Source organism: Mustela nigripes, chromosome 7 (genome assembly GCF_022355385.1).
Source record: "Mustela nigripes isolate SB6536 chromosome 7, MUSNIG.SB6536, whole genome shotgun sequence".
NCBI lineage: Eukaryota > Metazoa > Chordata > Mammalia > Carnivora > Mustelidae > Mustela > Mustela nigripes.
This window is the reverse complement of record NC_081563.1, coordinates 98,122,465-98,149,450: the sequence shown is the minus strand read 5'-3', so window position 1 is coordinate 98,149,450 and position 26,986 is coordinate 98,122,465. Positions and strand designations below refer to the sequence as shown.

The following is a 26,986-nucleotide window of genomic DNA, read 5'->3' as shown; positions in this document are numbered from 1 at the left end:
AGTCATGACTAAGACAGTTAAGCCTTGAAGCATGCTGTGCCAGCAGCTGGAGTTCCTTAGACCAGTTGTGACCCAGGGATACTAAGTCACCTACCCCAACAACACTTAACATTTGTGCTATGAACAGTATAGTGTGGGGCTTGTCAGGTTAAGCAGAAGATAAATGGTCAGAAACCAGACTGGAGTTAAAACTGCTTAAATTCATTTTGTGCACTATGCTTCCTAAATATCTGACATGGAGAAGCAAGCTTCTGTGTCTGACCCATTTATAAATTTAGGTACCAGGTTCATTTAACTGGCTGGGTGTGCAAGCTAGACTTCAGTCACGGTTTAATAGAAGAAAAACAGCTCCCAGTGATGTTCAGATATCAATATTCTGCAACCTTTGTACCAGTTACAGCTAATCGAAGAACAGGGTAGAGCACCTGGGTAGCTCAGTCGTTAAGTGTCTCCTTTGGCTCAGGTTGTGATCCCAGGGTTCTGATTTTGAGCCCCACATTGAGCTCCCTCAGTGGGAAGCCTACTTCTCCCACTCCTACTCCCTCTGCTTGTGCTCCCTCTTTCTGCCAAATAAATGAATTGAAAAATCTTTAAAAACAAAAAAACAAGAAACAAAAAATCACCAACTTTATATATAGGGAAACTCTTAACAGGTACTACCTTAAATGCTGAGTTATCACCAACAACATGAGCTATGTGGCCTGAGAACACTGTATCACTTACGCTAAGCCTATAAGAAGTGCAAACCCAAATTGAACCCATGAGCAAGCCAGACAAATCCAGATAGGGACCTTTAGTCATGATAAGGACCTTCTAAAACACTGGCCACCAGTAGCCTCAAGAACAGAGACTAGGACGGTGGGCAGAGACCTTGAAGCCCTAGGGCACACTTGAGCTTTCTTTTCCACAAAAACACTCCGTATGGTAACATGATTTATTATTTTATTATACACTTTATAAAAAGTCCACACACACACACACACACACACACACACACACACACACCCCTCCCCCTATGGTCAGGAAGAGGGCTCACATCTTAACATAAGCAGGCTATATTAATTCTTACACACTAAGTTATTTCTTGCCCCTCAAATATACCCCAACTACAAAATATGGAGCTGCAAAGGGTATATAAAGACAAATGAAATTTTTTTGTTCTTGTTATAATAAAATCACTTAAGGTGACTAAAGAACCATGAGTGTAGGGGAGGGGGATCACAGTAAGGAATGGAATGTGTATACTACCTGCAACAAGCAGCTGACTTCTCTGTCATCAGTGGCACCTACTCTAAATTAACTGGTTTGTAGGGATATGGGCACATGAAACCATGAGAAAACATGCACCAGGCCATTGCTTATACTTGGTTCCAGAAGGCACGTTTCCTGCACTCTTTAATAACTAAAGGCAAATTACAGGAAGACCCAGTATGTAGATTCTGACCATTCTGAGGTATTAAATACATAAGGAAAAGATTAGTTATGTCCAAGTAGCATGCAATAGAAATATTTTTAAACCAACATGGTTAAGTGTTAAGATTTTTAGAAATCAAAATATTTATTCACATAATTTTAAACTGAAGTCAAAGGTACTAAATCTTCTGTGGTAATGATTTAAGTGCAAGTGATGCTGGCTTTCTTTCACATTCGCCTCCTTTATTCAGAGAAAAGGCAGATCAGTTGTTCTTGAACAAGTCAATGCAGCTCTGCAGGAGGGAGACATTGTTCTGGAAGACAAAAATCAAGGTAGACCAATGCATCTCTCTAGAGTCCAGACCTCCTACGTATCTGTAAGAATTTGACTCAAACCCACCAACTTAAAGCTTTTCATAAGAGATTTAAAGCCAACCAAACTGGGTTATCTTTTTCTTCATTAAATCACAACTGCACCTCATGCTACAACGTGCACCCCAATTTCATGTTGGTGAGTTCGTCACCCTCTGAGAGTCTGGGGCCGCCACCTGGAGAGGCTCACAGCTGCCACTCCAGGTCTGCTCTCAATTCAATCCTGCCAATTTCGCTGGGAACTAAACTAAACACTACAGAAGAGTTATTCTTGAAACTGAAGGCCTTGGAAAGACCAGATAAAAAGGTGTAAAAATTAATTATGAGTGAGATTATAAATTATGAATACTCATAAAGGTCTAGCACAAATTCCTTTACAAAGTTCTCACTTAAAAGGAATTGAGAAAACTCCGAACACCCTGAACACCATGGGTATGATTTACATATACAGGACACTCTAAAACCCCAATTTAAAAGGTCATACACAATAAGACTTGAACTTAATCAAAAAGTAAATAAACAGTGTGGTCAAAATAAAGAAACTCAAAATACACACGTATGTTCAAAGTCTTCCTGCTTAACCAATGCTGACTGGCCAGCGGCAGTTCCCTCCTACTGTGGCTCCCTGCTGATCCTGTAGCCCTGGGCCAGACAGCACTGCCGGACTCACATGCAGCTGCACCCAGGAGCTGCGTGAAAAGCCATGCCCAGAAACAGCCAACTGCTCCGGGCAACACTTTAAAGGCTCCTTAAGGAGATTCTAAAGCATACCCAACACTGAGAACCATTTTTCTCCACCTGTTCTGTACCAAATTAAGCTACAAACCTTAAATATACAAGGAAGTTCTTCCTTTCTAAACAAAAAAAAAAAAAATTAAATATCCTAAGACACTAATATGCTCTTCTCAAAAACACTATTTCATCATATTTTACAGAATTTTGGTTTGCAGAAGAAAAAATAATCCAACAAGTAACTCCTGCCTATATCACAAGAGATTAATACCAGAAAGCAAAGCTCATCTGTCAATGATACTGGGATGGTGAGCTGGGAAAATAACTGGGGCGGGGTCTGGCCTAAAAAGCTGGCTTAATTTAAAGGAAAAACACTTACCCTGGCGTGCTTTATTTCCAGTTCAGACATTTCAATTAAATTCTTTCTAAATGCTGCCACTCTCTTTCGTTTGAAATTGACTAGTTCTAGAAAAGAAAAGTTACCAACAAAAGCTGAACAATTTTAATCTTTAATTTCCAAACATCATTCTTACATATAATCTCCAACACTTTGATACACACATTTTCTCCTATTTTTTATCTCTGCAAACTGGGACACGTACCTGACATTTTATGGACAATATAGTGATGTGCCTGCCTTTGTCTTTATGTATTCAAAGATTTTATTTATTTGAGTGAGAGAGAGAACATGAGCAGAGAGGGAGTGAGAGGGAGAAACAGACTCCTCTGCTGAGCAGGGAACCCAACTCGCCGCTGGATCCCAGGACCCTGGGATCATGACCTGAGCTGAAGGCAGATGCTTTACCAACTGAGCTACCCAGGCGCCTGCCTTTGTTTAAGATTTTATTTTATTTATTTATTTTTTAAATTTTTATTTATTATTTGACAGGCAGATCACAGAGAAGCAGGCAGAGAGAGAGGAGGAAGCAGGCTCCCTGATGAGCAGAGAGCCCAATGTGAGGCTTGATCCCAGGACTCTGGGATTGTGACCCGAGCCGAAGGCAGAGGCTTTAACCCACTGAGCCACCCAAGCGCCCCTAAGATTTTATTTTTAAGTTATATCTACACCCAACGTGGGGCTCGAACTTATAACCCTGAGATCGAGTCACATGCTCTTACCTACTGAGCCAGCCAGGAGCCCCTGTCACTGCCTTTAAAATGAGCACTGCACCCAATTACTGAACATCAAAATTTAGAGAATGCCACGGACTACTTGGGAGAATCTACGAAATGAGCAGTCTTGCCCTAAACCTCTAGCTACCAGTACTTATGGAAAGAAGGCTGGGGAGGTGGTGAGCCACACATACATAACCTGCACCTACACCCATTTCTTTAAATTATTTTTAAACTTTGAAACTACTGCTTACGCTCAGACAGCTTCTCTGTAGACAGAGCTATACAATGTGCCCTTTACATCTGTTGTTTCCTATCACCAAACACTATTCGGGATTAATGCCCCATTAGAAATTAGGGTAAGTCAATAAGTACTTTCTCCCCTGGATTCCTTCCATAAACCCAGTTCTGCCCATCACTCCTTTGGTCAAAATCCTCTCCAGCTTCAGCTGGGGGTCCAGTCCTCAGGAGCAAACTTACCCACCTGTACCAGGTCTAATGTAGCACTGGCCAAAACAAAGATCAAGCAGCCAACATTTAAAAGTAAAAACTTGCAAAACATATTATCATGATGGGTTAATTACCTTGGATATACTAAATAGGTCTTCACAGAGGCCAAGATAAACTCACCTTTCCTCTAGGCCTGCACCCAGGACCAGGACTCAACGCTAACCTGTCTCATCTCCCGTTGATGCCTGTTCACACCACCTTCATTTGTACTATGCTCGTTCAACTGACTATCAGTTCAGTCATGAATTTCAGCAAGAACCTGGACCAGAGGCAGACAAGACCCATTCACTGCAGTATTCTACATAATACTGTACTTTTAAATACAGTATAACCAGACTTACATTTTGAATAAAGGGGATAAAATTTAATACAGGAACAAACCTTAGGCAAGGACAGGCCTAAACTGGCACCGCTATAAAGACTTGTGGTTTTTCTTTAATCTATTCTGAAGCTGTCAGAGCTAGTAAACTCTGGCCTATGTAATATCGTAAGATTTCAACCCAGTAGTTTTTTTAAATTAGCTAATTAAACAAAGGGCAAGATTCATTTTACTATGCTAGTAAGGAGGTTCCTTTGAAAAATAATCCAAAAGCCATGTGCACATATCTGCATGCCCTTTTCAAGATTTTTGTACAGAGCAGCTCTGACTCTTACAGTTAAGAAATTACAGTACTGAAAACAATGAGCCAAGACAATGGAACTCTACTGCTCACTGCTGGTTATCAGGACATTATCAGATAATGTCCTGGGGGGGTAGAAATGTTCTCAGAAAACAAAGTCCTAAAATGAGACAGGGATTTTTCAAAGAAACCCAAGTTTGGGATGAATCAGGTACAGAGTATCACTACAATTACATTCACATCAGGAAAATAACATTCTTGGGTGCCTGGGTGGCTCAGTCAGTTAAGCATCTGCTTTCGGCTCAGGTCATGATCCCATGGTCCTCATCAGGCTTCCTACTACTCTGTGGGAAGCCTGCTTCTCCCTCTCCCTCAGCTGCTCTCCCTGCTTGTGCTCACTCATGTGCTCTGTCAAATAAATAACAACTTAAAAAAAAAAAATGACTCTAATAATGACAAGGAAGGAATTGCGGAAAAGGGAAGGCTTGTGTTTAAAGGGTAATGATGCCAAGGGTGTAGGAAGAGAATGCTAGAACTGGGGGAAAGGAATCACTTTTCTGCAACCATCACAGTAAAGGCTGGCTCAGACAAGAATCAACACAGACTAAATTTAGGGAGAAAGTATGATGAAGAGCAGGCTATCTGCAAGGTCTTAAATTGTCTCCCCACACACTGCTGATTAGCAGCACAGGGAAAAAAATTAACTATACAGTGAAGAAATTGGGTAACACCTTGATTGGATAATCAAAATCAACACCACAAATGAGCAGAAAATGGAACATAAAGTGCCCTCAGATGCAACACCTGAAAGACACAGAACTCAGTATTCTGCTGGAAATGCACAAACAGAACCTATTCATGACAGAACAGATATTCCGAAAATGAGGAACACTATTCACTATTTACAGAGCCTGTGGTCCCCAAAAAGGCAAATGTCCTTTTAAAAAAAAAGGCGGGGGCAGGGATCCCTTCCAAATTACAGGAGACATAAGAGCTATGGTAGCCTAATGGCAACCCTAGACAGGAATATGTTGTTGGGACAAACAACAAACTGAGACTATAGACAACAGGCTGGAGTGTATTTTATCTAAGTTAACCAAAGTCAGTAAGTATACTGTAGCGATATAAGAGAAATACACAACAAAAAGGTTTTTTTTTAGGGATGAAAGGACAACAGACAGAACTTAATCTCAAATGACTGAAAAGGGAAAACAAAAACAAAAAACAAAAAAACCCACCCCATGTGCATGTGCAAGTAAGGAAGCAGAAGAGGCAAACTGGACAACTAGGGGACTCCTGGAAAAGAATGCAGAGGTGTTCTCTGCATTATCTGTGCAACTTTTCTCTACAAGTTTGAAATTACTTCCAAATAAAAAGCAAGAAGTAAAAAGTAGGCATGTTCAACCTTCTTTTGCAGATTCAGAAAGCTGTTCAAATTTCTGGCAGCATTCCTGCTGGTGCGCCTCAGCCAATTTGACATCTTTGCTTTTCAACCGGGCCTTATCCAAGGCTTTGTTTGAGTTCTCATAGTCAGTGAGGACTTTGGTGCGTCTGTATAAGAGATCCTGAGAAAAAAATTAACAGACAGGACATGGTAGTTAAACTTATCCTGAAAGATTGCTAGAGACCAAAATGGGAAAACTAAGTATCTAAACTACTCTAAAATTAAAAAATAAAAAAAAAGTGGGGGGGGGTGTGTGTGTGGAGGCAATGCAAGGCCTAAAATGTCAAAAGACAACAATCTAGTCCACTTCTACCTCCCCCTTCTATTGTGTGTTTTGTTTTTAATTTCAAGATTAGCCTGGGGGCAATAATCCTTGCAGCACTGTTGAGGGCTTTTTGAAATTCTTTGTATGGATTAAACACACCCCCCCCCCAACAAAACAAAAACCCCAACAGTGAAAACTAAAGGATCAAATCATTTCCATGATTCAATCATGGAAAGCAGTTTCAGAAAATTAACCACCTTCTACCAGAACAGAAAGCACTGTTGGGCGTGTCAAGTGATACGACTAAACAGTGAGGCAGCAGAAGAAAGTTGTTCTAACCTCACCCCACTACAAGGCCTGCCTCAAGTCCATCAGAGGCTCTCATCTGAAATAAAGACTATTTGCAATCTCCAGCCAAGTACAAGTTACTTCCTTATTTAAAACAGAACAGGTATGGGAGGTTCAACATACATGTGTTTTAAAAACCTGGGTTTATCATCATTTCAAGTCCATTAAAAAAGGAAATAAGAAATATAGTCTAATGTATATAAAAATATAAAACTAAGGAAATATGTCAAAAGACAAATTAACTACATATGAAACTATGAGTAAAATAATGAATTTCTACTTCCTAATGACACTCACGGCAGTGTTATGCCCAGTGAACGCATGTTTCATTCCCAAAGGTCATTTTGCTTACCACTTCGTCTTGTTTTTAGTAAGTAATTATTGGTTTATAGACTCAAAACTGCAATTCAATAAAAACTCACAAAATCCCCAAACCTTTTCTCCCTCAGAAACACTTGTGTTCAGTTTTACCACATCCAATAGCCTATAATCCCCCAAATTTCTATCTGTTCACTTGGCACCACCCCAACTGCTCCTGATACAAACTAAGGATACAATGCCACAAAAAGGTATGATACTGCAGAAAAATTTCAATCTAAAATGGAACCAGAAGCTATGAAATGGAGAATCTCACATGTGCCCTCAAAAGAATGGAACCTAAGAACTAAGAGACTGATTTCAAATGCCCAATTTACAGAAGACCACAAGATACTTGTCTCCTGAGTTATCAACTCACTTCTTGGCAGAAATATCCTCCAGCCAAATGAACTTACTGTTTGGATGTCCCTCTCTTCACATTCCTACTAAACACAAGCCCAGCCCAAACCCTTAATGCACTTGCCTGTAGCTTGCTACAGCATCTGTTTCCTGAACTGCAATTCCCAAATCAGCTCGATTTCTGGCCAAACTATCTCAGTTTACTGAATTTATTATTTACACAAACAATCCTGACAAATACCCATCTCTTTTCATTTTCAACAACGAAATACATCTCTAACATGAAACCTCTTCTGGGTAATGCAACGTGGTCTTGTATTATAACTGTTGCCTTACCTTAGCAGCCTCTATGTTGAGCATGTAGTATCGGAGAAGCTCTGTCAGCTTTAAGTCTTCATCGGAGGAGACTCGACTTTCTACTTTCTAATAAAAAAAAGTAAAGGTCACCATCATCTAAGCAGAAATCTACAGATGATTAAATCTGTATTATGAAGACCAACATAGAAATCCTTACCCTAAGTTTTTCAAATAGCTCAGCAACCTTCAATAGGTACCTGAAAAAATATACATGATTTTGGCTTATGGTCTTAAATCATGTATGAAATAGGACCTTATCAGTTAAGACATGAATGAGTAAATGCAGGAATCTGAGCCACTGGTGCTTTAGAATTAATTTATCAAAGCAGTACTTTCATCACCAACTGGCTCAATCTAGCAGAGAAGATGGGTTACAGAACTAAACACATATACAGTGCCACACTTGTGGCTATCAACCTCTCAGTGCCCCTAGGCCACCCTGCCATGCAGAAACTGTATTCCAAGATAGTCTTTAATCAATGTCAAAGCGGAGTTAACCAAGGGCAGGTTCTAATGAGCTGCCACCATGGGTATCCCAAAGACAGAAATACGTTATTTAAATAAATAAGTAAAAATTTTAAAAAGCCATGGTTTCATGTGACAGTAGCCTGACTTCCACCTTCAAATCAGAAATACCACCACCTGCTATACCAAGCAAGCCCTAGGTGTTAAGTAGAATGCAGCCTCACACCAGAAAGGCCCAGGATGAAGAAACTGAAAAATTCATATAAAAAAGCTCAAAACCAGACTGGGGTCACTATACTCGCCTTAAGACCACCTTAACCAAAACCAATCTCTTAAGACTTATAAGGGCCCTGGACTTAAGTCCGTCCAGGTGAAACACCATTTGCCAGAGAATATATAAGGCAAACTTCATTCAGACACAAATCCAGAATTAAATCAATATAAAAAGGAGACAGTTTGACAAAAAATAAAATCTTTGACAAGAGCTACCACATTTGGTATAGAAGTGCCCGCTGAATACCCTACAAATATCTTAAATGTGTCTATGTTCACAGGGTGTGTCAAGATTTGAGTCCTAGAGACCACACTATCCTCTATCTTGATGAGCTGGTACTCAAAAGCAGAAGTGAAACCATACAGTCATTCTTCATTATACCACTCACGAGTTGTCAACTGGGAGTAGGTAAAATGCTTTTCCAACAAAACTTACTTTTTGATGACCGTGGGCTCTTCTAAAGCCAAGCTATGCAGGCAGGCTGCAGTGTGGATATAGTCATCTGCAACATCTGCAAAAACAAGGACAGCCCTTTTTATATGAACAGAGCTAGTACATCAGCAAAGCTAAGCATCTAATGGGTAAATGGTATTTACTTTTATGAGATCGGGTCATTTTGTCAGCTTTTGCACACGAATCCTTGATCCTATTATAATAGTTAATGAGGAAATTCTTCTCTTGCTCAAAGAAGTCATCTACCTCCTAAAGGGGAAAAAAGAAATTTAAGAAGCAAAACTCTGAATAATATGAATGTATTTTTCATAAGAAACATTAAGGAAATAAGCTCAAGCGTAAGAACTTTAACCTCTATGGACCAAAAAACCCAAACTAACAAGACAGCATTTCATACCCAAGATTAGCAAAACTCAAGTGCTAGCAGGAAATGTCAACAGAAAAAACCATTTTCAATAGCCATTCAAAAACACCCAGGAAAAATGTGGTATCCTTTCTAACATCCAACAATCCTGCAAGAGAAGTGGTTCTGCCTGGCAGGTTGCAACCTAGCAGTAGATACCTACATATTTGTATGGGCGGGGGAAGCGAGGGGGTGTATATTTGGTGGGCACCTATCAGGGATGCCAAACATTCCATGTTATATGAGGACAGGACAGCCCCATTCACCTTAAAATGCACCAAGGAGAATTTCCTAGAGCTTCCAAATTCCTGACAATGCCCTCTACTCAGCACCTATACCCTGGGCTTGTTGCTCATGCCCTCAACAGGTGGCAATGTTAGACACAAGCTGGTAACTCAGTTAAAAAGTAGAAGGGGCTGAGAAGAGCTAAATATCAATTTAGTCTTTTAAGACAGTTTTGTCCAACAGAAATATGTGAATGACATACACTATTTAAAAATTTTCTAGTAGCCACATTATAAAATAAAACAAAAAAACAGGTGAAACTACTTTTAATATTTTACAGTCTTGGGCGCCTGGGTGGCTCAGGTCATGATCCCGGACTTCCAGGATCGAGTCCCGCATCGGGCTCCCAGCTCCTTGGGGAGTCTGCTTCTCCCTCTGACCTTCTCTCTCATGCTCTTTCTCACTCATTCTCCCTCAAATAAATAAATAAAATCTTAAAAAAAAAAAAAATTTACAGTCTTTTACAGTCTTTTCTTCACATCACACAAATAAAATTAAAAATTTGGTGAGGCTGGGACTACCGAAGTGGACAGTGTAGTTCTGCAGAATGTCATGAAATACTATAATCTTGTTGCTTATTTTCTTTTTAAAAAATAGTAACTGGGGTTCCTGGGTGGCTCAGTGGGTTAAGCCTCTGCCTTCGGCTCAGGTCATGGTCCCAGGGTCCTGGGATCAAGTCCCACATCAGGCTCCCTGCTCAGCAGGGAGCCTGTTTCTCTGTCTCTCTCTGACTGCCTCTCTGCCTACTTGTGATCTCTGTCTGTCAAATAAATAAAATCTTTACCCAAGATTTTTAAATTACTTACATTTCTGTGAAGTTAATACATTTGTTTCACAAATATCTCTTGTGAAGAAATAAAAAGTCAGCTATTCACAAGAGTTTTCTGCAACAGCTAAAAAAGCCCTTACCTTAACTCCAGAAAAAAGGACCTCATCAGCACTTTTCACCACACTTTTGAAAAAGCCACCAAACACCTCTTTGGTATTTTTCCGCCGAACACTTAGCTGGGGGGGAAAAAAAATAAAGAAAAAAAAAAAGGAGAAAATTATGTAATAGTTTATGGTATACATGTTTTTCTAAGTGCTTTTGGCTTTAAATATCTTCCAAGTGATACTGTGTCCTAGTACAGGAACACACATACAATATCTTTCATTCCATCTTAGCCACCAGGTCTAAATAGGAATAAATAGCAAAATTTAAACATTGGTCATAGTTCTAAAAAATGTATAACCCAAGATATTCTGGAAAAATACATGGCACTAAGTCTCAATGGCTTTTATTTTATGTTGTATTTATTTATTTATTAAGAAGGTTTTACACCCAACATGGGGTCTGAACTCATGCACCCAAGATCAAGAGTTGCATGCTCTTCCAACGAACCCAGCCAGGCATGAGATAGTGGCCTTTAGAAATCTTTCCTTGAATTATTGTAATGTCCTATGCTGCTGACTGAACTTTACTGGTTTGAAGATGCTGAAGAAATTTTAAGTAAGGGCCTACCTCACACATATCAAGAAGTAATTAAAAAAAAAAAATTAAAGGAGGGAGAAAACAAAAAAGGTCAACGGGAGCTCCTGGATGGCAGAGATGGTGAAGTGTCTGCCTTCAGCTCAGGTCATCATCTCCAGGTCCTGGGATGGAGCCCCAGGTCCAACTCCCAGCTCAGCAGGGAGTCTGCTTCTCCCCCTCCTTCTCCCCCAGCTTGTGTGTACACACACCCACTCTCAAATAAAAATCTTTCAAAAAGGGGGGAGGGGTGCAAAACATATAATTCCTTCCAACAAACAGGTAACCAAAAGCAAACGTGAACTGAAAATTCCTCTCAATCCCCAAATTGGGGAGCCTGTGTGGCTCAGTAAGTTGGGTGTCTGACTTCCCACATCAGGCTCCCTGCACAGTGAGCAGTCTGTGGGAAGTCTGTGGGAGCAGTCTCTGCCCCCCAGCCGCTAATTCTCTCTCAAATAAAACCTTTCAAAACAAATAACAATCCCAAAATTAACAGAGGGCAAAAACCAGTCCTTCATTAAAAAGGGGTAAAAGTAATCTTCAAGCACCATTTTATAAAAGTATCTTGAAATGGGGAGGTGGAGAGAGTATCTAAAAAAGGATTTCACTGTGCCATTAAAAAACTCAGTACTTTATTAAAAAACAAAACAAAACAACAACAAAAAAAAAACTCAGTACTTTAAAAGTCAATTTTCCAGAAAATTTATCAGGACATCAAGTATATTTCTATTAATTTTTATTTTTTTAAAGCAATCTCTATACCCACTGTGGGGCTCAAACTCATCACCCCAAGGATCAAGAGGTGCATGCTCTTCTGATAGGCAGCATGGTGCCCCTCAAACATTTAAAAAAAAAAATCAAGTGGGGGTGCTGGGTGGCTCAGTCACTTAAGCATCCACATCCAGCTCTTGATTTCAGCTCAGGTCATGATCTCAGCGCTACGGAACAAGCTCCACATCGGGGTTCTGTGCTGGGTATAAAGCCTATTCTGGATTCTCTCACTCTCCCTCTTCTTCCTTTCCTAAGGGGGTGGTAGGGGAGAGAAGAGAGAATAGAAAAAAAAAATTGTCATGTGCATTTTCACTGGATCATGGAAATGGAACAAAAATGCCTTACATCCTGATCATATTCCAGGAACACATGGAAGTTGCGATCCTTACTGAGAACAGGGTGAGAAGAAAGCCGCTGTAGAAAAACCTCATGGGAGGATACAGTCTTCTTAAAGACCGCGAGATACTCACTGGAAGAGAAACACACAAGGCATTAGGCTGGGACCACTTGACTAAATAACCAGTATTGGTCCCAGTTATCACCACTGTTCTGCTCATACCACTTAAGGAAAACACTCAAACTAGACCAAAACATTCTGGTACAACCTTTTATGTAGTTAATAATTAGGCATTTGCCATTTGGGAACCTGTGGGGAAATAAAAAAGGAAGGAGAAAGTAATACTACAACAGGAGCTGAGAGAGCAAGCCTACAAAGCCCCAATCTACATGCAATGACTGCTAGTATTTAGCAGCCACCGAACACTAGCTTTGGTCAAACAATCAAAATGCCTTAGTCCTGCAGCCACATAGAGAGCACTCAAGTCTAATAAGGCTTGGAATTATCACACGTTATAAAGTTATCTCAACCTAGGCATTACAGATCACTCTAAACTTCTTAGTGGTAGGACTTTAGTCTATTGTGCTCAGTACCTTATCCTCAGAACAGGCCATGACAGGTACTCCAGCAGGTGTGGAAGGACTTAGTACCTGGAGCCATGTGATCACCAACCCCAGAGAATATGGACACTGGGCAGAGCATGGAGGACAACTGCTGAAATGGGAGCCACACTGATAGTGTGAGCGGGGAGAGAGGGTCAAGAGAAAGAAGTGCAAGGATAATTTCATGATTAACTTTAATATAAATCCCCAACTGTGATACATTTTTGTTTGAAATACTTATAATCAAGTTAAAAGATGCTTTCTGTGAACTAGGACTTCTTTCAAACCATCCATGTGATTGTTATTCAGAGTGCTTCTCGTAACCACATCATTGCAATCTAGTTTCAGCTATACCCTAGTCACGGAACTTCAGGAAATGAAACTTAGTTCATTATCAGCAGCCTGAGGAGTTCTTTATCTATACAGACAAAGGCTTTCTTCTTCACCTTGCCAGACCAGCATTCCAGAACAAGCAGTCCACCTGGGGGAAAACAATCACTCTATCCAGTGTCCATAGGGAATCAACTGCAAAATGCAGTTCTACAAGACCACGCATTAGAGAATTAATTAACTCCATACTTAAAGAGAACTGCCAGCTTCTTCTGATTTCTATATACATCATCACTTTGGTCCTTTTCAAAAGAACAGAGTCCTGGGGGTGCCTGGGTGGCTCAGTGGGTTAAGCCTCTGCCTTCAGCTCAGGTCATGATCCCAGGGTCCTGGGATCAAGCCCCACATCAGGTTCTCTGCTCAGCACGGAGACTGCTTCCCCCCCTCTGCCTACTTGTGATCTCTGTCAAATAAATAAATAAAATACAAAATAAAAGAACAGAGTCCTATCAAAAAACCCCACTTACGCTTCCAGCTCTTGCTTCATCTTAGCAAATTCTTCTTTGGTCATAGACCCTTCACCCTCTCCCAATTTCTGCATTTTTTCTCGAGGGCCATCAAAGTCAGGCTTCGTAGGAGCAGGTGGAATCTGTAGGAAAAGCAGGTTAACTCAAGAGCAGTCTTATCCCGGCAGTGGCAGTGATATTCTACTCAGTGCCTACGCACAAGGAGGCAGCCAGCCCAGTGGGGCTAACAGGTCAGCCTGTTCTTCTCTTAACCTTATTATTCCTCTTGGCCATATAAAAGAAGTCTCCTCCCCACAACTGGACACTCAGACTGTCATTTTTTCAGGTTACCCAGTATGGATGATTTATAGGGGATAATAGTGTTTAGCCTGCTTCAATGTCCGTTTAAAGTGTATATATTACAACCAGTGCTAAAATGAAGTCAATGAAGCACCATCAAGATTAGACTCTAGGGGCGCCTGGGTGGCTCAGTGGGTTAAAGCCTCTGCCTTTGGTTCAGTTCATGATCCCAGGGTCCTGGGATTGAGCCCCACATCCAGGAGCCTGCATACTCCCCCCACCCCAACCACCTGCCTCTCCACCTACTTGGGATCTCTGTCAAATAAATAAATAAAATCTTTAAAAATAAAATTAGGCTCTAACATTAAAGGCAATTTTTTAATTCCAGTGGATAATAAAAAGATTCCAATTTTAGGTGAACAGAATATTCTCAGACACAAGCTTCAATACTACTTTTATTAGCACAAAGACAACTGCTTCTCCTACTTCTTGAGTGGACCACAACACTTTTGAGAAATCTACTATACACCATCATCACATCACTACTGAGGTTTACCTAGAAATCAATTCTACTTGATGCCCAAAAGTACTAGAGAAAATACCAAACCCAAAAGGTAGAGAAGATTCAAGCCATGAACTAATTAGCCTATTATACAGGTCTTAATGATGAAGTTCTAGAACCTAGGTGAGGTTCGGTGGGCTGGGGTCCGGAGCCAATGACCAAGATAGAATTCTTGAGACATCTTTGGTGCAAAATGGTGGTTTATTAAAGCACGGGGACAGGACCCGTGGGCAGGAAGAGCTGCTGCCCCGGGTTGTGAGGGTCGGCATGTTATATACCTTGCGGTTGGGGGAAGGTGAGGGGAAGGGAAGGGAGGTTTCAACAGAGTTTTCACATATTAAGGAGGGCCTACAAGGTGCCGGGGGGGAGGCATTGCCCTTGTGGCTTGATCAATGTTGTATTTAGGTCAGGCATTAACATCAAGATAATTGGGAGATTCTTGGTGGGGTATTATGATCCTGCTATCATTTACATTCCCTTCTACCTCAGCCTCCTCCAGTTTATGGTGGGAGGGAGACATTAGGGCTTCAGGAACTGAGAGTTATTTGCCTCTGGAAATTTGTGCTATTGATAAGGTAACCTCCCTGTTTAGGTCTCTAGGACATCTGCAGAGCAAGGGAGATTCCTGTTCTGCAGGACTGCGATCCCTGCAAGTTAACTATTTATCGTTTTATGGCAGTCATGGGTGCCTGAGGAATGCTACACATATCTCCTCTCCGGATGAAGAGGGGGTGCAAGGCGCCAGCTTTTGCTTTGTCCTCAGCCAGCCTCCTGCTCCCTCATCATTAAGACTGTATGCTTCACCTCATAGCTATAACACAACTCTTCTGTAGTTTAGCCATTACCAATAGCACGTGCTCTACTTGATAGATGAAATCAGACAGTTTTCACAACCCATTATAAAAAAATGGGTAAAAGTCTCTTTAAACAAAACAAATACGAGAAGGTAGAAGAAACTGGCTTCAGAAATTATCTGCTTTTCCAAAATGCACTTACGATAAGCCCAGCATAGTCTGCAGTTTCAATAAGAGTGTCATGTAGCCACACAAAGTCTTCATGTTGCCTTGTAACAGAGAACTCCGGATTCTGAAACGTGGACAGCGTGGTCTGTGAAAAACAGTAAGAAATTAACTGGTAACCACCACTTTTTGATAGAGTGTTTCGGGTTTCCTTGGCTGGTGCTATGGGAAAATTCTGCATGACAAAACATCTCAGTGAGACCCAGACAAGAACAAAAGCAGAAACACTGAGAACAAAAGCAGCAACATGTGATCTCCTTACTATAATAAAAGTCACCCCTGAAGGGGCGCCTGGGGGGGGTTCAGTGGGTTAAAGACTGTGTCTTCAGCTCAGGTCATGATCCTAGGGTCCTGGGATCACCCCATCTCTCTGCTCAGCGGGAAGCCTACATCCCCCCCCTGCCCACCCCCACCCGCCTCTCTGCCTACTTGCGATCTGTCAAATAAATAAAATCTTAAAAAAAAAAAAAAAAAAAGTCACCCCTAAAGATTCAACATGTTCTTTAAGGAATTCTTTTCACAAAACTACCTCTCAGGTCAAGTCAGGCAGATATAATCATATAGTTGTCACACTGCCTCCTGAGTGAGGTATGCTAATCAAGCCACCGAGGTATTAAGAGAAATCCACAAGGGGAAGGACCATAAGCATAGCATGTCTCTATGCTAGAGATGTGCTATAACCCAAAAGCTCTATCATCTTCAGTCTTGAATTCATAGTGCCCAACGATGGCACTGCTTTGCACTATACAGCTATTTTGCCCCAATTTAAGTTTAGAAATTAATCAATTTCAATAATAGTTGAGTCACTGGTTTTCTCAACAGCTCTTCAAAATGTTAATAAAAGTTTTGTCGCATGGTAGCAAAGGGGGGAGTGCAGTTTGCCCAAGTCAAATTGTGCCTTAGCTATTTATTTTACTTAAACCTGTGGCAGTTTCCTCACCTGTGATAATACAATAATACCATAAGGTTATTATAAAGAGAAAATTAAATACATGTCAACTCTTTACAACAATGCCTGGCATAAGACAAGCATTCAGTGCATTTTAACTAGTATGGAAGGAGAAAGCACACTGAAAATGTTCCTGAAAGGATGGATTCTGAAACATTTTATTTACTCTCCACATTTTTTAGACTGGCATATTGCCTTTGTCAAATTAAAAATCTGTATATAAGGCGCTTGGATAGCTCAGATGGACTCTTGATTTTCAGCTCAGATCATGTTCTCAGAGTTGGAGATAGAGCCCTGCACTGGGCTTCAGGCTCCATGGGGAGTCTGCTACAAATTATCTTTCCCTCTCTCTCCGCCCACCCCCCACCACCCCCGCATTGTGCTCTCTTTCTTTAAAATAAAATCTTTTTAAAAAACTGGATGAGGGGCACTTGGGTGGCTCAGTGGCTTAAGCCGCTGCCTTCCACTCAGGTCATGATCTCAGGGTCCTGGAATCAAGTCCTGCATCAGGCTCTCTGCTTTGCAGGGGGCCTATTCCCTGCCCCCTGCCTGCCTCTATGCTTACTTGTAATCTCTGTCAAATAAATAAATAAAATCTTTTTTAAAATAAATAAATAAAAAGTGGATGAGGAAAAAAGTGTTCTGAATCACAGTAAACAGAAGAGGCAAAGACCAGTAACTTATTAAATACCAGAAAAAGCAAGCACTTCTCCCTCATGCAAAGAAAAACAAAGGGGGAAGATCTAAGCTGTGCAGATAGTGGCTCCACACATCACTGCCTGGTCTGCTTCCTCATGAAGCAGAGTACAAGCCACCCAACATCAGCAATACCCACAGCACTGGGGCTCCCCAACAGTGGAAAATGCTGAAGCGAGAACACTTATCTGATGCTCACTACAAGCAAGATGAGGTATGTTCTCCCTCAGCAGTAGTGTTACACAGCAAACCAACAATCCTTTCAGTTCAGGACATCTCTTCTTGCCCACTGTGAATCACAAAGCTACAACACAGCATTACTTTGTCACTTACCTTGGTGTGCACGGTAAATTTGACCTTCTCTCTCTCACTGAGTGCATCAGGTATGTCAATCTGAAGTGAGGGATCAACATTCAGGTCCACAGATACAGATCTCAGCTGAAAGACAGTTTTTGGCTATTAGTCTCAACTTCACTGTAGTGTTAAAAGTATCCCTCCAAAAATGCAAGCTAGGAATTAAAAAGTATTCTATACAAGATCATTTATAACAATAGCTCTTACATTTATTTGAAATTGTAGGGAAACCTGCTCTTTAAATGAATAGGTAGGTCGAAAATATTCCTGTATTTCTGAATAAAGGAACAAGATGATTTTATACCTATGTGAAAAATACACTTAACCAAATACTTCAACTATAGTGACTTGGAACTAGACAGAATAAATGCCCCAACTACAAAGAACATTCAAGAGGCATTACCAGATAGTACACAGAACTGAAGTAACTTAGAAACAAAACAAAACAAAACAAAAAAAACCCACAACCACACAAAACGGCCATGTGGTATGGGATTCCTAAGTATAAAAGAAAAATTAGCTCAAGAGAACCAATTAATAGTCAGAGATTGTTTCAAAATGATGAAAAATCTAGATACAAGATGTAGATTACAAAAACAAAGGCCTCAATTAGGAAAATCCCCCCCCCTTTTTAAAGATTTTATTTATTTAGTTAACAGAGATCATTAAGTAGGTACAGAGGCAGCAGGCAGGCAGAGGGAAGCAGGCTTCCTGCTGAGCAGAAAGCCAATGCAGGGCTCAATCTGATCCTTACTGATCTGATCCTTACCGGGAACTGAAGGCAGAGGCTTTAACCCACTGAGCCACCCAGGCCCCCAAAATACCACATTCTTGACACATGAGAACAAGTGTGAACACTGCCCCGGAAGCAAAGTAACGGATTTTGTCATCCAGAAATTCAGAGGAAAGAAATACCCAATTTCTTTTCCCAGTTTAAGAAGAATTTTGGAAGAACTAGACTGTTGGGGGAATGTGGTTAAAATAGCTTTCCCACTAAATCTAAAACATGATAAATGTCCTAATTCTGAAAGCAGACAAGCTGAGGGTCAATCTGAAGATGTGATACAAACACAGCATGACATTGTATGCAGAATAAGCAGCTCAGGGACGCCTGGGTGGCTCAGTGGGTTAAGCCGCTGCCTTCAGCTCAGGTCATGATCTCAGGGTCCTGGGATTGCATCTGGCTCCTTGCTCAGCGGGGAGCCTGCTTCTCTCTGCCTCTGCCTGCCCCTCTGCCTGCTTGTGATCTTGTCTCTCTCTCTGTGTCAAATAAATAAATAAGACCTTTAAAAAAAAAAAAAGAGTAAGCAACTCATCCCCCTCTCACCCAACTAGGAAACTAGTGCCAAAGCATCACACTCTAGATTACTGAATCCGGGGAATGCCAAGTGAAGACTGGCATTAAGAGAATAGCAGAGCAGGGAATACGAAGTTACTTCCCTCTGAATTTCCCTTTGGAATTTTTCCCTTCAAAATTTGAAGTTTAACACCAAGTGAAGTTTAACTTCAGAAACTAGGAAATCTGGTTCAATCAGTTCTATAAAGATTAAATATATTCACATACCAAAAATGATTATTTCTCTCTCCTCTCTATCTTAGAAGAGATCATCAGTACCCTCTTTTCCTTATGAGCACTGCAAACTAAAAAATTTTAAGCTGCAAAAACCAGTCAGCCCTTGAACAATGGCTCTCCTCTAAGAAAAAGAAGCTTCAAATAATAAAGAATAAATAGTTCCTACTCAAAGGCTTCAGTATTAATAAGAACACAGTATACTTAATAGTCCCTGACATCTCAACCTCAATATTTCTCCCAAATGGATTCTTAATTACACCTATGAAATATTTGCTTGTTTGGCTTAATTTTCACATGTCCATTTATGAGATCTCTGCAAACAAGAGATAAGGCTTCAAGGTCAGGAATACTTCCTTTTATCACAACTGTGACTGGAGCTGACATAGTTCTGATAAAAGCTTCCTTCCTTCTGTTCATTTGTCACTGGACAAATACAGTGTTGGAAAAGACCTCGAAAGACACACAAAATCTGATTGCAGAGAATACTGGCCATCCCACCTATCGTATATTTCTGGTAGTCCAGGAAATAAAGTAGGCCAGGTGTAAAAAAGAGGCAAGAGATACTGCTGGAAAGACAGGGTAGCCCATAGGACAGGTCTAATGTACATTCAAGCAGCTGCTCTTTCCTAAGATTCCAGCTCCCAAGAAGTCACAAATCCTGGTTCCTAGTCACCTCTCAATTTCTGAACACCAAAGATTCAATTTTAGCCCACTGCAAGTGAAGCAAACTCCATGAGCCTACCAACTCCACATGGACTACATTTTGAATTAAGATTGAAGGACCCTCGGGGCGCCTGGGTGGCTCAGTGGGTTAAGCCGCTGCCTTCAGCTCAGGTCATGATCTCAGGGTCCTGGGATCGAGTCCCACATCGGGCTCTCTGCTCGGCGGGGAGCCTGCTTCCTTCTCTCTCTCTCTCTCTCTATCTCTCTGCCAACCTCTCTACCTACCTGTAATCTCTCTCTGTCAAATAAATAAATAAATAAAATCTTTAAAAAAAAAAAAAAGATTGAAGGACCCAAAGGAAACTTAATCTAGTAAATGGGGTTCATTTAAGCACCTCAGTCAAAGCTACAATCGACTTTCCCAACTGCTTTTTGTTCCACACAACAAATTATTCTGGTTTCCTCTCTTCCCATAGGTTCAACCATACAGAGGTAAAACCCCAGACTACTTACTATATTACTACCTTCTTTTCTCGTCAGCACAGAAGTATCGGGTTTTGTGGGGGGTTTTTTACAACAAGGGCACAAAGAAATCACAAAAACCACTGGAGGCTTCAAAAGACTTTCCATCATAGGATACCAAGCATCCAAGGTTCTCCAACATATAATCATTTTTGCTGGGACACATCACCTTAGAATTCAAACAAAAATCCGACCACCTGACATGATAGTCTTATCCTCCAAAAAAAAAAACCCCAGATAACACAGTAAGTCTGCATTTGAGGCTTAAAGAATTGTCTGAAAAAGAAGATACTAACAAAATTCCACACATTCAGGCCATCACCAACTGAGAGTCCTCATTCACAAGCTAAATGAACCTTCTTGTTCTGAAAAAGCATATACCCCTCCAGATAATGAAGCAGTAGATCATCAAGGAGTAAAAAGTTGTGAAATGTTCAAAGCTTCGAAGTCAGCACTGTATCCTGAGTTACAGAAGCACAAGTGTGATTAAAAGGTCAGCATTCCTCCTGCTTAGTCAACAAAAACCCGACTGCCCCATGCCACAATGCTTGCTAAATAAATCACCAGGATGGAGAGTATAAGGATTGGCACCCCTCCATAAACATTCCCCATTCACCCACCTCCATCCCCTTTCCTAAAGGAGTATTCAGAGTACTGCTTAGCACTGCAGGCCAACACTGTCCGTCTTTGACTTGGGCCACAGATGCCAAAATGCCTAGAAGGAGGCAGACTTCAGAACTATCTGACCTTAGGCATATTAATTTTTCTGTTTCCCAGTTCCTTAGGTACCTCCTCAGTATCCAATTTAAAACGTTACCTATTCTCAAACAATGGAAGTTTTAAAACTTTCTTTCGTAGATTTCTATAGAAACCACTGCATCACATACCCAAAGTTTCAGATAGTGTTTCAGACCCAAAGTACTTCCCTACCAGATTAATTCTTACGAAGATTACAATAATCTTTAAAAAGAGAGGAGGGGTAGGAAACAAGCACTGTTCCATTTAAAATGCAAATTTTTAACGGTTAAAAAAAAAACCTGAATGCTATGGGGCCTGGGTGGCTCAGTTGGTTAGGCATCTGCCTTCAGCTAGAGTCAGCTTGGATCTGGTCCTGGGGTCCTGGGATAGAGCCCCATGCTCAGTAGGGAGACTGCTTCACCCTCTCTCTGCTTCTTCCCTACGCTCGTGCTCTCTCAAATAAAAATCCTTTTCAAAAAATCTGAATGCTTGCTAAAAGAACCTGAAAAAGAGAAAAACTGATACAGAATCCCTGTGCACTTCCTTACCTACCTATTCATCACCTTTACAGCTGGGGTACCTGATACTACTACACAACAATTCTGCAGACCTCTGAGCTGCTAAGGACCAATTCTGATCCAAATCTTACTTAAAACTCACCCTGGTACAAGATACCACCATCTGCAAAGCTCCCTTTACAAATGGTTTAATGGCTTACAGTGGCAAAGGGTACCCACCTATGTGACTGAAGAACATAAAAAATACTTACATCGGAAGTAGTAAACGTTATGGTGACAAAAGACTCCAGTTTACACTAGCAACATACAACCAAAATGACAAGATAACACAGTGAGAAGAAATTATCTCACAGCAATTCTGTTCTGCTAAAATGAGGGCTAGCTGAAGAGCCATTTACACTAACTACTTTGGATGAGGGGGTGGATGAAATGATGGGTATTAAGGAGGGCACTATTATTGAGCACTGGGTATTATACTAAGTGATGAATCACTAGACTCTGTTCCTGAAACCAATGTTACACTGTAGGTTAACTAACTGCAACTTAAATAAAAATTTGAAAATAAAAAACAAGCGGGCGCCTGGGTGGCTCAGTGGGTTAAGCCGCTGCCTTCGGCTCAGGTCATGATCTCAGGGTCCTGGGATCGAGGCCTGCATCGGGCTCTCTGCTCAGCGGGGAGCCTGCTTCCCTCTCTCTCTCTCTGCCTGCCTCTCTGTCTACTTGTGATCTCTGTCAAATAAATAAAATCTTTAAAAAAAAAAAAAAAGAAAAGAAAAGAAAAAACAAAACCAGTTTTGGGGACACCTGGGTGGCTCAGTGGGTTAAGCCTCTGCCTTCAGCTCATGTCATGATCTCAGGATCCTGGGATCGAGCCCTGGATCGGGCTCTCTGCTCAGCGGAGAGCCTGTCCCCGCCGCCCCCCCCTTGCCTCTCTGCCTACTTGTGCTCTCTTTAGAATTAAGATAAAATAAAATAAAACCAGTTTGGTACAAAGGAGGAAGCTGGATATGCTAGCACATGCAACAACAATGTGTCTTCCCTTCAAACTGTTTCTTTCTCCTAAGGCTTTTGCTTTGTAATCCCTCCCACTGCCTAGGAACTAAGACCACTATCAGGGAGGGAGGCAACATGACACATTATCCACTAATGGTGTGTTAACAGCATGGAGCCAAAACAGCGGCCATGAAGCCTGCTCTGTAAACCAGATTTTCGTTCTGATCACAAGAACCAAGAAACAGGCTATTTCAGCTAGAAAGGCATGCACACCTTGCCTAGCCCAATGTTCATTAGTGCGGAAATAAATTTTAAAAAATGCTCAGCTGCAGACTTACTGTACATTTGTAGTTCTGAAAACAAGACTCACATGATCATACTTGTGAAACACACTCTGCTACTATTTCAATTCATAAGAAGTGCTCTAATACCATATCCTCCTCCAAAGCCCTCTTCATGGTTCAAGTAATTGCTTACTCCAAGTGTTTGTTACAGTGTTCCTCCATCCTGAAAAGTAACCAAAACCTATTTGTTATCTGCATTCAATTCCAGCTTTTCATCATAGCACTGGTGCATGAAAAGCAATTCAATCAACTCTAAGCAATATATGAGCTCTGCTTTTACAGGTATTTGTCACATCTCCTGCCTCCTTCCCCCCACACCAACTGGGTCTCCCCTTCTGCAATTCAGTCCTGCCGTTATCATCTTAGTCCTCAAAGATAACAGAACCAAAGGCTTCTGGAAAACTTCAGTCTACAAACACAGGTAATAGTTATGAAGTCATACACTTTTAAAACTAGATAAAGGGCTGCAGCCAAGTGATCAGATTTCTACCACTCATCTTGGTGAGATGGGACCCAGAGGGACCCATCCCTGCTGACACCATACCATTCTAACCGGTAGTCTACCAACACACAAGCTGCCCACGGTAGAACACCGCAGACTGCAGGGCATTTGGAGGCTACATAGCCCCAAGTTCCTAGAACAGGAACTGAGACTTGGAAGAAGGTCAGTGCAGCGCACTCAGCGAATGGATAAACTGAATCATCACTTCACAAAGCTGCAAGCCTATCTATGAACTAGTCAAATTCCAACAATAACCAGAAAGAGGTTAAGTTCAATTACTGGCTTAAATACCTTAATTCAAGAAATCCATCTATGTGCCAGATGCCTAAATTATTTTCAAATGAATTCACAAAACAAATGGGTTAAACTGTATGATCTGTAATGATCTTGCAGCACAGAAGTTCTACTAGGAAGCAATAAACCAACACTACAGAGGAAGTAGTTCCAACAAATCCATTCAGAACTCCAAGTCCTCTGCCTCTCCACCAAGGAAAGGCTGCTCCCAGCAGTTTCTTGGTCTACCAAGTCCAGGGCCCTCTGAAACAAACCTGACATTTTATACATTAGTCACCTTGATGAGGGTGTTTAGAAATATTAACCACCATGGGGGCTTAGGTAGCACATATACTGCAAACATTCACTGCCTGATCCTCATGAACTTACTTTATGATCAACCCAAGATGAAAAAGACACAGATTTGAGAATAAAAAGAATTTACCTTACCACCAATGATGTGGTTCAGCAACATGGGCAGAGAACTATCTGAGGTTAAGCTGTGTCATCTATATTTGAGACACAAATCATAGCATACAAAAAGAGAAGGCTCAGGGTGGTATTTCTTCTGCTTTGAGTCAGAGGTAAGGCACATTTCCCAGATCATTCAGATACAAAGACTGCAACACCAGCTTTTCAAAATTTTATCATTTAACAGCTCCCTGTATCCATTAGCACAATGTTCAAGCTTTGTAGTGCTCTCCATGAAAGGTTAAGTGAAAGCCTTGGAAATTGGTGACATCTGCATTTGTACTCTTCACAATTTACACGGACCCCAACAAAAGTTGTAAACCATAAACTCTTCAGGCAGAAAATGCACACTGCAGCAACTATCTTGAGAAAATTACCCTTTCTCTCCAGACCATAGTAGTACCTTAAAGTTACACCATATTTGCAAAAAGACAAGCAGGAGGGAATCAAGCCAAGGACCCAATTTCTGAAGCGCAGAAGTTCAGTCATTTCTCTGCTCCTCCAACTACAACTTAACACACTCCCTGCTGTGTATTTATGGTTTGCATTTGGGGTGTGAAACAGCTGATGATTTCTACATTCCTCTTTTAGGGTGAAGATCTCTTTTAAGAGTTAACTCATTGGCCAATTATAAATAGGTGTTAAGAGGTAAAGAAATAGCTTTTTGGAAAGCTAAATCATGCAGAGAAACTTCAATTTATACTTGTGAGAAGTTTGCCACATTCATGTGAGACAAGATGTCCTGCAGTGGTCTTCCTGCCGTTTCAAAAAGTAAAGGCAGAATTTTACAAAGCTCTGAAATACTTTCCTCAAAAGAACTGGGTTCATTAGAAGTTAGGCTGTTTCCTTAAAATACTATCTAACTTCACTGCATGAGCCTTTCACATTGGTTATTTGAAGAATTCGGAGTACTAACCTACAGAACTACTCTTGCCTAATTTCTTCAAGCATTCAGGCCCTGACAAACAAACCAAGATGTTCAAAAAGCAGGGTATATTGCACCAGTTCTAAACACAGCACACTTCTCAGTGAGCGTACATGGCCCTCGACGCTCTGCGAGTGCGGTGTCAAGAGCCCCCAGCATCCTCAGGTTTCCACAGTGGCACTGAACTCCACCATGGTAAACACAACTGCCCCTGAAACCTTCAACTGCCCTGAACCTGCTGAAGAAATCCACCTTTTTCCATTTTTTTTTTTTTTTAAGATTTTACTTATTTGACAGACAGAGATCACAAGGAGGCAGAAAGGCAAGCAGAGAGCCCGATGTGGGGCTCAATCCCAGGACCCTGAGATCATGACCCGAGCCAAAGGCAGAGGCTTTAACCCACTGAGCCACCCAGGCGCCCCTTTTCCCATCTTTTGATAGATTCCTCAATACTGGTGAGAAAGCTATTTCCAAAGTTGGTCAACAATGCTTACGTTTTTATACAGCATTATTATTTTCTTAGAATTTATCAATCCTAGATCTAACAAAATTTGAAATGGACTTACTAAGTATTGGTCTTAACACAACCTGACCCACACATCTCATACCATCTTAGGGAGAAAGTGATTCTAAAGGGACATTTGACAATTCATAATTTTACTCTCACTACTGGAGGGAAGGGAATCATCACCCAATAGAGGCCAGGGATACTGAACCCCTACAATGCACAGTACAGTTTACCACAACAAAAAATTATCAAGCAAAAAATGTGCACAGTATTTAGGCTGAGAAGTCCTGCTTTAAACCAAAGGTCTGGGGCACTTGGTTAAGCATCTGACTTAGGTCATGATCCCAGGGTCCTGGGACTCAGTGCCACATCAGGCTCCTGGCTCAGTAAGGAGTCTGCTTCTCCCTCTCCCCTACTTATGCTCCCTCCCTCTGTCTCAAAATGAATTTAAAAAAAACAAAAATCAAAAAACAAAACTCTGTATTAGATGTTTAGGTTTCATCAAAGGAGAATCTCGATACAGAAAATTCTCCCTTGACCATTTCTCCTCACAGCCAAAAAAAGGAGAGATTATGACTTCTAAAGTAGTAGTCACAAATAAGGATCCCAAGACACACTGTACAAGTTACTGATCCAGAACTAAGGTGTGGGCAGCTCCAATTAAGTCATACTTCTGGCGTGCAGTAAACTAAGAGAAAAATGAAGTCAGGCATTTGGTATAAACTTCAGTCCACAAAAATTAGTAAATTTGGACTTGCTATAGTATTTTTAAAAGTTCAGTATTGTTCCTATAACAAACTGTAGGTCACTCCTCACCCAAGCTGAAGAGAACAGTGTCCCTACAACTTCCACACCAGTTTAAAAAGACACAGGGCAGGATTAAGCATCTGGGATTGAGCCCCACATAGGGCTCTCTGCTCAGAGGGGAGTCTGTTTCTTCCTCTCCCTGCTGCTTCCCCTGCTTGTGTTTTTTTGTCAAATAAAATCTTTATGCACAGGACACCTGGGTAGCAGTCTGTTAAGCATCTGACTCGTTTCAGCTCAGGTCATGATCTCAGGGTCCTGGGATTGCACCCTGCAGTCAAGCTCCAAGCTCACTTAACAATTCTCTCTCTCCTCCCGCTCTGCCCCTCCTATTCATGATGTCTCTCAGATAAATAAATAAAACTTTAAATAAAATAAAAACAACTAGCTGCAAACCTGAGTAGCACTATAAACATTAATGACGGGGGGGGGGGGGGGGGGGGGGGGG

At 41.1% G+C, this 26,986-nt stretch overlaps 1 protein-coding gene and 1 non-coding gene across 3 annotated transcripts in view; both read right to left on the bottom strand.

Moving 5' to 3' along the window:
* Positions 1–1,533: 1,533 nt before the first annotated feature.
* SNX5 (sorting nexin 5) overlaps positions 1,534–26,986 on the bottom strand; it is a 29,406-nt gene continuing 3,953 nt past the window's right edge. For both annotated transcript variants that reach the window (XM_059406498.1, XM_059406497.1), the window contains exons 3-14: positions 17,684–17,788; positions 15,683–15,793; positions 13,846–13,967; positions 12,395–12,518; positions 10,681–10,776; positions 9,227–9,332; positions 9,066–9,141; positions 8,049–8,088; positions 7,871–7,957; positions 6,166–6,325; positions 2,897–2,982; positions 1,534–1,727 (exon numbers count right to left, since the gene is read on the bottom strand). In XM_059406498.1, the coding sequence (XP_059262481.1) occupies positions 1,677–1,727; positions 2,897–2,982; positions 6,166–6,325; positions 7,871–7,957; positions 8,049–8,088; positions 9,066–9,141; positions 9,227–9,332; positions 10,681–10,776; positions 12,395–12,518; positions 13,846–13,967; positions 15,683–15,793; positions 17,684–17,788 (1,164 nt within the window). In that variant the 3' untranslated portion in view covers positions 1,534–1,676. The remainder of the gene's footprint in view (positions 1,728–2,896; positions 2,983–6,165; positions 6,326–7,870; positions 7,958–8,048; positions 8,089–9,065; positions 9,142–9,226; positions 9,333–10,680; positions 10,777–12,394; positions 12,519–13,845; positions 13,968–15,682; positions 15,794–17,683; positions 17,789–26,986) is intronic.
* Positions 23,530–23,767, bottom strand: LOC132022935 (small nucleolar RNA SNORD17). The gene has a single exon (XR_009405817.1). It is a non-coding gene; the product is annotated as a small nucleolar RNA SNORD17 (small nucleolar RNA).